The sequence below is a fragment of the Antrostomus carolinensis genome, unplaced genomic scaffold (assembly GCF_000700745.2).
Source record: "Antrostomus carolinensis isolate BGI_N321 unplaced genomic scaffold, ASM70074v2 scaffold18935, whole genome shotgun sequence".
NCBI lineage: Eukaryota > Metazoa > Chordata > Aves > Caprimulgiformes > Caprimulgidae > Antrostomus > Antrostomus carolinensis.
Window position 1 is genome coordinate 10622 of NW_010315912.1, and position 11145 is coordinate 21766.

Below are 11145 nucleotides of genomic sequence, written 5' to 3' on the forward strand. Positions count from 1 at the left end.
TGTAAACTTTTACTTTGAAAGTTTGCTTTTTCACAGTTCAGGACTCAAATTTAAACACTAGTTCCATCTCTCAAAGTCTAATATGACTCTTCATTTTCTAAAGTTATCTAGTATGTGTATTATTAATTCCAAACATTGCTGTTCTGTATTTCCATTGTATTGTTTTTATTTCCTCCTTGAACAAGGAAGAGCTTTCTAATGGGGATATTAAAATGTTTTCTTAGCAACTCGTAGCAGAAGTAGATCAAATATTCTAATGGATCAGCACGGAGATCATGAAGGATCGTCCCAGGAGACTATCCCGGAAGTTCAGCCAGAAGAAGTGCTGGTGATTTCTTTGGGGACAGGTCCACAGATTACTCCAGGAATGATGTCAGAAAATGAGGTATGCAAAAACTATCATGTCACGGGTCTTTTGAAAAGTACAGCTTAGTGTGTTCTCTGAGAGCAGAACAACGAAGTTGTGACACTAAGTTCAGGTAATAAATCCAGAATGAGAATTAAGATCTGTGCTTCATTTAACTTGGGGATTGTAGCTTTCAAATTTCCCTTTGTTAGATGCTTTTTTTCCTCTCTTAGTATATCTGCAAGGTGAGAAAAGCAGTATGTTAACACAGGAAAAATGAACCAGGCAGGTTTATGAAGAGGCTTTGTCATCTGCCATATTTAAAGTGCAGACTTGGGCTGTCGTTTCTGAGACTGAAGAGACTGTTTCAATTATCTCTCTGCATGCCCTGTCCTTTGGATCCAGTGGTGCAGGTGAATGACAGAACTGGAACAGTGATCCCAACGTTTTTGGCAGCTCAGACTTGAAACACACAGGCCCAGCTTCTTGTGAGGGCGAAGCTGTGGTCACGTTGCCATGAATGCCCTCAGACATTGCTTAGGGTAAGGCTGGTTTTACAGCCTTTCCTTTCACCAGCCATAGCACAGCTTCTGCTTTTGTCTTTGCTGCCTTGCCTGACAGTTTGGATTATCTCCTTTTGCAGCCTCGTGATGATCAGTTCCCATGTTAAATTACTCTGCTGAGGTGATGAAGGAGCTGGTGGCTCCAGTATTATCAGGACTTGCCTTATGTTCACATCTTGGTTACCTTACGTTCTCTCCAGGCTCTGACTTTGGAGATAGCTGTCTTTTTTTTTTTTTCAAACAGAATATTAGAAATTTGATTGTGCCATTAACATCTAGGGAAAACAATGCAAAAATTGTGTGTGATATTTTGTTTACTATTTAGTTATCAAAAAAATAGATTATTTTAAGGAAATCTTGTTTCTTTTCCTTGCTCCCCAGGTCTTAAATATGCAGCTTGCAGATGGCGGACAAGGAGATGTCCCTGTTGATGAAAACAAACTCCATGGTAAACCTGATAAAACCTTGCGCTTTTCCCTCTGCAGTGATAATCTGGAAGGAATATCTGAAGGTGAAGGGCTACTTCAGTCTTGGAGAAGTTTTGTCCCTTTTTTTTTCCCCCCTTAACTCTAAAAGGAACTTCTGTTAAATACAACCTGTCATCATTTTGAAGACTGTGCTATGTTACCCTGAGAGCCTGTCTTTTCTCTTAGCCGTTCAAAGAAAAACATCTGGAGCTAAGTTTTGACCTGCAAAGGCATAACCAAGTCTGAGAATTAGTAAGAAAAAAAACCTAAGTGTATTTAGAAGGAGAAAACAGAGGGGGTTTGGTTTAGGTGGTTTTGGTTTTTGTATTTTTGTTGTTGTTGTTTGTTTTTTGGGGTTTTTTTTGAAACATAAGTGCAGCACTAATTATTAAAATCATCTAACTTAGTTCTAAACGTAGACTTCTCGGACTTATTATTCATCATGTTTTAATAAGCTATTGCATATCTCAGAGTAGTTTCTGGACTCTAGACAATTCCTTTATATGAACCTCAGACCCAACAAAGCAGAGGTTTATTTGTGACATTGAGATGTTTGTACAGATCACTCAGCACACATTGTTTTGTGTAACTTCCATAATGGAGTTTTTGCTCTTTTCAAAATAAAAAAAACAAATTCATGGGCAAGTAAAGAAATTAATGGCAAAGACTTTATTGACTTTTTAGTTACAGTTAAGTGTGATGAGATTGTATTGGGTAATGGTGAGATTCCAGGTGATTTTGGTAATATGTTTGTAGATTATTGTAATTAGGATAGTGCTCTAAACATGGGAAGTACAAATCACAGTGCGAGAATAGGGGCCAAGAGCAGAACAAATGTACGTTTAGTTCATCAGTTCAGTGGTTTATATTTGAACTGCTACTTCATTTCTTTTCATCTTCCTAATTGTCCCCTGGGTTTCTAATGCTGTCTATTTAGGAGCTGTTATTCAAATCAGATTTACAGTAAAATCTGTTTTCACAGGTCCTTCAAATCGCTCCAACTCTGTGTCATCTTTGGATTTAGAAGGGGAGTCTGTGTCCGAGCTTGGCGCGGGCCCCTCTGGGAGCAACGGCGTTGAAGCGCTGCAGCTGTTGGAGCACGAACAAGGCAGGTGCAAATTCTCTCCTACAAGTGCCTGAGGTGCTGTAGATGGTAAAGCCAAAGTTCTGTGGAAAAAGGTTGGAAAATTGACTAGTTCAGGGAAAAAAAATAAGTAAGGATTTTCCCTGTGCAATCAATCTTTCATTTATTTTTGAGTTTGGGGTTTTTTTTTCCCCTAGAAATGTTTCTTGTAGTCCATTGTTAGGAAAAGGAAATTGCATTCCTTTGAGGCTTAAGTCCTTTGTAGGAAACTGCTTGTGAAATTTTGCTTGATGTCAAGTTTTTCCCTTCAGGGACTAAGGTGATCTGGATTGGGGGAGTTTTAAAGCATGTAGATAGTTTCCTGCTTAATATATATTTGCCAAATGCTGGAACAACTTGCCCAAAGAGATTGTGGGATCTCCAACCTTGGAGATATTTGAAACATGACTGGACATGGCCATGAGCAACCTGTTTTGAGCAGGGTTTTGGATTTGGATGATCTCTGGAGGTCCCTTCCAGCCTCAGCTTTTCTGTTACGAGTTGTTCTTACAGGAATCTTATCGGTTTCTCGATAGTGTGCTGAATTTTATTCATTTTGTCTGTCAGTTTGGTTGATAGGTCATCATGTGCAGTTTAAGATTTCTCTTCTTATGTCTCAAATGTGCTTAAAATCTGTTGTCAGGCAGCAGCTCTTGAATAGTATAATAGTGTTTTACAGGCCTTATTTTAAAACACTGTCTTAGCTGACAGAATGAGAGGGTTGTTTTGTTTATTTTTTTCCTATTTTTAATCAGAAGTCATTGGAAAAGCCTTTAAAAAAAATGATAACTTCTTTTTGTTTTTACATAGCCACAACTCAGGATAATCTTGATGACAAGCTCCGTAAATTTGAAATCCGTGATATGATGGGGTTGACTGATGACAGGGATATATCGGAAACCGTGAGTGAAACTTGGAGTACAGATGTCTTGGGAAGTGACTTCGATCCAAATATTGATGAAGATCGTTTGCAAGAAATAGCAGGTAACTTGGTGGTACATCTGGTATGTTAAAGTGCTTCCTGCTTGCTCTGAAATAGTGAGGCTGCAGAGCTCTGCTCCTCTCTTTCTTAATAGGTCTGTGTTCATTGATGGAGCTGGAGCTTTTCTGTAGGAGGATGTTGTGTGCATGACCTGTATTATGTTTGGCTGCTTATTCTTTCATCTTTGGTTGCTCAATCTTTTCAACGTTGTCTTTCATGATTACTTTATTAAGGACACTCAAAATGTGTTCTTATTTTTTTCTCTCTTATTGGAGCTGTCTTTGGGAAGCTTTTATCTAGCTCTACGCTTCGGCTTTACTTTTGCAGGTGCAGCTGCAGAGAACGTGCTAGGCAGCTTGCTGTGTTTACCAGGTTCAGGATCCGTGTTGCTTGATCCCTGCACAGGTTCAACCATATCAGAAACCACAAGTGAGGCGTGGAGTGTGGAAGTGTTACCGAGTGATTCAGGTCAGAATCCCACAGTTTTTGCTTATTTCTTTAGCATGAATCAAGACTCTTCCAGAGGCAAATAATGCAAAACAACAGCCTCTTCTCTTTCTTCAAGGAATTGTAGTCCTAGGGTTAGGTTAGTTTGTTAACACTTTCAGTTTTAAAGGGACAAACTGTTCCTGGGCAGAGAGAAGAGGGAAAGCATTGTGAACTTACTGTTACTTAAGAAAATCTTCAGGGCCAAAAAGGGAGAGAAGGGATTACAGAGCAAACCTCTGTTTGCTGTCCTTCCCTGCAGTGTTAAGTAGGGCTATCTAGGATCACAGTTTACTTTGGTTAGTGAAGATTTGACTGTATACTCTTGTCTCTACGAAATACAACACTCAAACCAGTAAAAATGTCTTAGAATGCCCGTGCAGATAGAGCATTGCTATCTGTGCAGTGTCCTGCCTTCTGTACAGGGAGAAAACTCTTGTTGACATGGTTCAGTTTCCTTGGAACTTAATATACTAGATCACCACGTACCCCCTGCTTCCTTCTGTGTGTGAATATTAAGGGAGCTTGGCATTGAGTAATGATACTTTTTCCTCTTCTACTCCATTGTCTTCTTTTTGTAGAGGCCCCAGACTTAAAACAGGAGGAGAGACTGCAAGAACTGGAAAGCTGTTCTGGGCTGGGCAGCACATCTGATGACACTGATGTACGGGAGGTCAGTTCTCGACCCAGTACACCTGGCCTCAGCGTCGTATCAGGTGTGTTTTAATTGTCTCTGAAAACATGTTGCTCTATTAGAACATGATCAACATCCACCTTGCTGCACTTGCTTTAATTATACATCATTTCACTCATAAAGTAACTTTTTGCACTCGTTCTGGAATTTTCAGAGCAGTAGTTCTTTGTTCATCTTACCAAAGGCAGGAGTGTTGAATGCTCTGTGCTCTGGTAGCAATGATCAGCAGTGGAGTATTGATTTGGAAGAAATTCCCTAATGTTCTTGCGTGTAGTTTTATTATCACAACTTTTTTTATTTAAGTAAATCAGCATATATCTACTTCAGTTCTTTATTTTCTGCAAAATATTGAACAGTGAAGTGTCTTTCTAATGCCCAGTGTCAAAGTGTTATGGTAAAGCAGTTGAAGATGTAGAACAAAAACGAAATGTTATTTTAGGAGTATAAAAATTCATAATGTCTCTCGGTGCTACTGTGACTTAGGACTTGATTATTGCAGTGTTCAAACATTTTAACAGCTTCAGGATTTTGCTTCCTTTTTATCTGAAAGACCTTTACAAATTCTTCTTTTGTTATGTGTAAGGTATTAGTGCAACATCTGAAGATATTCCTAATAAGATTGAGGATCTCAGGTCTGAATGTAGCTCTGACTTTGGGGGAAAAGATTCCGTGACAAGTCCTGACATGGATGAAACGGGCCACGGTAAGTAAGTTACTTACCCCTAAATGAGAATTGGAATCTCTGATAATGGAGTTCTCACAAATGACATTTGTAGAATCCTTACATTTTACAGTTTCTCTCAATTTCAAAGTTCTGGTAGCTAAGCTTGACACTTTCCTTATTTGCTAACACTGTATTTGTTTGGCAGAGAGACTCCAGTGCTTTACAGTAATAGAGCTTGAGTACTGGATCCAAGATCAGCTTTTCCTAATTTGGTTTGGTTACATTGACTGTGCTCTTGCATTTTGGAGTTGGTCCACTCCTCAAGATCTCCCCACTTTTTGTGATGTAATTCTTTGATCATTTCAGCATACTACAGAGATCTTTCCATATAAAAATATCTTTTAAAGTACTTTGCAATCTAACTTTTGTAAACTTTTGTTACTGAGGGCTGTTTTTCCAGTGTCCCTTATCTTGGAGGTAGTTCTTGGTACAGTACTTTATTTTTTTTCCCTTTTTCTGTATTTCAGGAGCCAGTCAGTTGACATCTCCTCCTTCTCAGACAGATTCTTTGCTTGCATTGTTTGACCCTCTGTCATCAAATGAGGGTGAGTTGTAAAGAATAAGCTTTTTTTTAAGAAATAGGCATTTTCAGTGCTTCTATGTTGGTACCAGCTAATTTGGAAGAATCTTAAGAGAAATGTGTGTGGCCTCTTTTGTGCTTATGACAGCAGGTGTATCAGCTGTAGTAAGGCCTAAAGTACACTATGCAAGACCATCTCATCCACCACCGGATCCACCGATCTTAGAAGGAGCCATGGGAGGTAACGAGGCCCGATTACCCAACTTTGGGTCTCACAGTTTAATTCCAACTGATTTAGAAGCATTCAAGCAGAGGCATTCTTATCCAGAGAGGCTAGTCCGCAGTAGGAGTTCAGATATAGTGTCATCAGTTCGGAGACCTATGAGTGATCCTGGGTGGAACAGACGTCCTGGTAACGAGGAGAGGGAGCTTCCTATGCCGACCACCAACACCGGAGCAGCTGTTCTGGTGGCTGCATCTCAGTCGTCATCCTCATCTCCCAGTAAAGACTCCTCTAGGGGAGAGGTAAGGCTTCTATTTACCATTTTATTTTCTCCTAGCATGCCCACTTTAATTATGCATCTAATGCCAGAAAGCTGGTATTAAATGTGTTTAGCCAAGGAATTACAATGCACTCGTGTTACCTTTTAAAATGTTGGCCACTAATGTTTTATAGGCTAAAGCTACAGATGTTCAGTGGCTGCAGTGAATCTGGCTTCTCTTAAATTTACTGAATGAGCTTTATGGGATTTGGTGGGACTTCAGAAATAGATTTGTTGGAGTGTTTAAATTTAAAATGCTGCAGCATCCTGAAAAGTAATTTTCTTTAAAAAAGAAATAAGTTAAATCTAAGTTTCTTCATCTTTGGTTTTGCATTTACAGGCTGCCCTCTTCAGGAGGGACGTTTCCAACTTAATCTGCTGTGGCTTTCTGTGCTCTGCTGTCGTTCTGTTCTTACAGTCTATGCAGCATTGAGCTGATGTTGAGGAGAAATTTTTCTCTTTACATTTGATATGGTAGATGCTCAAATGTAAACTCTGCCCTTCTGCAGCTAGAAGAACGAAAGGACAGTGATGATGAGAAGTCGGACAGAAACAAGCCCTGGTGGCGGAAACGTTTTGTGTCGGCCATGCCCAAAGGTAGGATCGTGTCCATCTGGTGTCGGTGCTTCAGTGAGAGTTCACTTTACCTTTTTTATGTCTTTGGTCACTTTTATGGAAAGCTTTTACAGTTTCACTGTAAAAATCTGAGCGGACTGATACAGATTTGTTACAGAGCAATAGCTGTCCTGTTGAATTTTGAGAAATAAAGAATTCTTATTTATAAAATTGCAAGTGTTGCAGTGAAGAGAGGATTATTGAAATACAAAGTACACAGTACCTATAGAAGTGTGTGAGCTGAAAGAATTTGTGTTACCTTAATCATTCTGTAAGCTTGTCATCCTCATGTGAGGCCAGTCATTTCGTAGTTGTATGGCATTAACTTGGTTGCAGCTTCCCTCAGAACCAGTCTCGATTCTCTAGGGATGGTAGTGTGCTAGTTGAAGGATATTGATAATTTAGGATCTCTTGTAGCACAGCATGAGTGGAAATTAGACTTTGACTATTTGCAAAGTGAAGCTTGTTTGAGACAGTATTTGGCTGTCATGCTGTAATGACAACTGGGGATGAAACAATGTGTGCAATATTAGATATTCTTGCCTTTTTTAGAAACAGACTTTCAGTTAGAAAAGAACCAACATAATTGTTGCAGTCTCTTTGTGACTTTAGATAACATTACAGTATTTTAATACCACTTTTCTATTTTGCAATGTCCTGTCTTTGCATCTTCTGCCTGAACTTACTAGTGGGAATGAGTTGCCAGAAAAAACTCATGTCATTATGACCAATATTTGGGTTAGGACTATTGGTTAAACTAAAGTATAAATAAATATGTAAATAAAAGTGGGAAGCTACCTGACTGCCTTGGCTAGTGATTGCCTAGAATGTACTGTACCTGGAGGGCAAAACTGTTCTGCCTGGCTCATGGTAGCGTGTCTGTTAAAGGCAGAGCTTACTACATATGATGACAGTACAGTTCTGCTCTGCTCTACAGATAGTCTTATGCTTTTATTGAAGCTTATTTGGTGACAAACTTCTGCATTAGCCACTTTCTTAAAGTTTATTCAATCTGGCCATTATCTCAGAATAATCTTTGATAAGGTGCCTTGCATTTTCAGCTCCTATTCCATTTAGAAAGAAAGAAAAACAAGAAAAAGACAAAGATGACATGGTACCTGACAGATACTCAGCGTGTCAAGGTATGTGAACAATATCATCATAGTAATTTTCTCTCATAACATGCCCTCTGGAGTTCCAGAGTGCCCAGCAGGTGTCTGCTTACAGAAAGGTGTCTGCTGTTGTAGTTAATGTTCACAACTGGCTTTCTGAATAAGGAAATGGATAAAGATTTCTTGCCTTGAAGACTGTTTTTAAATTGTCATGCTTCTGTCAGTATGTATGGTGTTGGATTCTCAACTCAAGTCTTCACTTTTTTTTCCAGCTCATTACAAAGCTCGTGTCCTTGTCGTAGCTGAGCTGTAAGAATAGCTGCAGACACATTCCTGTAATAATTACTTAAGGGCTAAATTAAACATGATTTGAACCTAGAGTGTTTAGCTTTCTGTTTGCCTCATAATTTCTAGAAGTCTTCAGATGTACAAGAACCATTTGTGCATACAGTACAAATATGCTGAGGATCTGGCTTTATTTGTTCACTTTCATTGTACTTGTTTTTTCTACTTTTGCATCAGACTTTATAAATTTTTTTCATTTGAATTGTGGCTACGTGGAACACAAGCAGCTATTTGTTTGATGTGGCTAAAAACAAGAGTCCAAATGTGTAGGTCTAAATTCTTGTATTTGCTTTCAGTTGGCACAATGCAAGGTTAACCCCTGGTGTTTTTAATGGTCTCTCCAGATGATCCCAGCCCCAGGCTCAGTGCTCAGGCACAAGCTGCAGAGGACATTCTGGACAAGTACAGGAACGCCATTAAGCGAACCAGTCCCAGTGAAGGAGCCATAGTAAACTATGATGGTGCAGGTTAGAACTTGGCTTTTATAATCATCACCAGCACATTTTCTCCTCCTTAAGGAAAAAAATTCTTCAGTATTCTAGAGAAATGTTAGTACCAACAGCTGAACAATGCAAGCTCTAAACTGGGAGTATTTTGTCAAATAATCTACGAGACAGATTTCATGTTACCACTGAGGTGATTGCTTGTTGATAGCACATCTCTTACTCTTTTTTTTATCTTTTTTTTTTTAAATGGATATTGAAGAAGTATATTGCCTTCAAAAACAGATGCAATTCCTTTTTAGTGATTTGTAGATTGTATTTTTTTAATATACTTTTTTTCATTTCAGAACAAGTTGTTTTATTTGCTGTCTCCATTCTCCCCCTGACCTAAGAATAACAAGAAGAAAATAGAAAACATTAATCTGGTTTCTTCTCCTGACTCCTCTCTTAAAGTGTAATGCTGGTTTTTTTCATTTTCATAGAGGCTCTTGGGGATGGTGAGAGTATGCACGACTCTCCACGTGATGAGGCCTTGCAAAACATGTCTGCAGATGATCTCCCAGACTCTGCAAGTCAAGTAGCACAGCCACAAAGTTCTGCTTTCTCCTATAGGTAAGTACATTTTCAAGTTTAATCTTACCCACAAAGTAGAACTAAAAGCTGAAGCCATGTGATTAGTTCCCACAAAAATCTTAATGTGGAGCAATTGTGAACTTTTATGTGCTTTTAATTTTAAACATCTCAAACATTTCCACTGGTGAAGGGGGGATTTTGTAATCTGAGAGAACAGAGCAGTTCAGTGTTGAGGAAAATTCCTTTGAAACTGGTCTAGGTGCTCTATCAAAACCACTGATATTCTAAAGTCTTGACAACACCAATGCATTAAAATTTTGTTAAATAACTTTTAGACCTTATTTTTGAAAAAAAAAGTAAAGACTGCTTATTGAAGAAGCAGACCTTGCAGCAACTTTGTTAAGAAAATATTTTTCCTCTTTAAGGGATGCAAAGAAGAAATTGAGATTGGCTCTTTGTTCAGCAGATTCTGTTGCCTTCCCGATGTTGACACATTCAACGAGGAACGGTCTACCAGATCACACAGACCCTGAAGGTAAACGTTCTTTACACACACAGATATTTTGTATTATATGTGTTGCTTCTTTTCCTCTATCTAATGAGCCTGAAACCGTAGAATAGACTCCCAAAATACAGGTTCCATTGGGAATTGTGCTACAGAACTAGTAGAATAGCTTGGATGATTTACTGAGTCTTTACATTGACTTGTCTTGTGTTTGCATCCCTCCATCCATTCTCGGTTTATTTGCAGACAGGTGAATTTGTGACCTTTTCTGATCCTCTTCATGTTTCCGAATGGTTCTAAATACTAAATAAGATAGTTACATGAAAACTTATCCCTTGGTATCTGGAAAACTCAAAAAGATATATTAAATTGTTCTTAAAATAGCATTTATTGCCTAACGTACAGAAGTCTCGTTTTAAACTGTTATGTGTTTCCCATATTCAAAAACAGTCTTAATTTTCATCATGCCTACGTTTCTTTTCCTTAATAATTTTCCTTTGTTCTTAATTAGATAATGAAATTGTGTGCTTCTTGAAAGTTCAGCTAGCTGAAGCTATTAATCTCCAAGACAAGAACTTGATGGCCCAGCTGCAAGAGACAATGCGATGTGTAAGCCGCTTCGATAACAGGACCTGTCGAAAGCTGCTGGCCTCTATTGCAGAGGACTATAGGTAGTTTGCTCAGTATCTTATTATTAATGGGTTTTCAAATGCGTATATTTATTCACTAGCAGATTGGGAAGATCCCTTTTGGTTTAAATTGTACTTTGCCAAATCAGGACGTTATATCTCTGCTTTCCCACAAGATGATGAAATTGTCTCACCTATCTGTGAATGCCTTAAAAAAGCTTGGGCCTTAAGTCAGTCCAGTTAGTAATAAACTCAGGTTGAATCAAATTGTAGCTGATGTTCAGCTCCAACACACAAGAGATGCTGTTTGGGACTTGCTTTAATCTTGCATTCTGGAGTGCTGCAAGGGCAGTGAATTCAGTCAGAAATCTATGTAAGGTGGAGCTTCCTAATTCAGATGTCACCTTTTTTTCAAGGTTGATGATTCCTCTTGCACTACAACTTAACAGTTTATAAAGCCATTAGCTTCTATTTTT

The 11145-nt window shown here is 38.7% G+C and overlaps 1 protein-coding gene across 4 annotated transcripts in view; it reads left to right on the forward strand.

The window, feature by feature from the left end:
• Window positions 1–11145, forward strand: part of GAPVD1 (GTPase activating protein and VPS9 domains 1) — a 21512-nt gene that overhangs the window by 5717 nt on the left and 4650 nt on the right. Inside the window, exons 6-20 of one of the 4 annotated variants that reach the window (XM_010168123.2) lie at window positions 225–385; window positions 1291–1420; window positions 2359–2484; window positions 3310–3483; window positions 3809–3949; window positions 4549–4683; window positions 5245–5364; window positions 5853–5930; window positions 6057–6430; window positions 6957–7044; window positions 8124–8204; window positions 8864–8986; window positions 9445–9574; window positions 9961–10070; window positions 10552–10710. In XM_010168123.2, the coding sequence (XP_010166425.1) occupies window positions 225–385; window positions 1291–1420; window positions 2359–2484; window positions 3310–3483; window positions 3809–3949; window positions 4549–4683; window positions 5245–5364; window positions 5853–5930; window positions 6057–6430; window positions 6957–7044; window positions 8124–8204; window positions 8864–8986; window positions 9445–9574; window positions 9961–10070; window positions 10552–10710 (2130 nt within the window). The remainder of the gene's footprint in view (window positions 1–224; window positions 386–1290; window positions 1421–2358; window positions 2485–3309; window positions 3484–3808; window positions 3950–4548; window positions 4684–5244; window positions 5365–5852; window positions 5931–6056; window positions 6431–6956; window positions 7045–8123; window positions 8205–8863; window positions 8987–9444; window positions 9575–9960; window positions 10071–10551; window positions 10711–11145) is intronic. The other 3 variants (XM_010168124.2, XM_029084987.1, XM_029084988.1) reach the window with 3 other exon arrangements.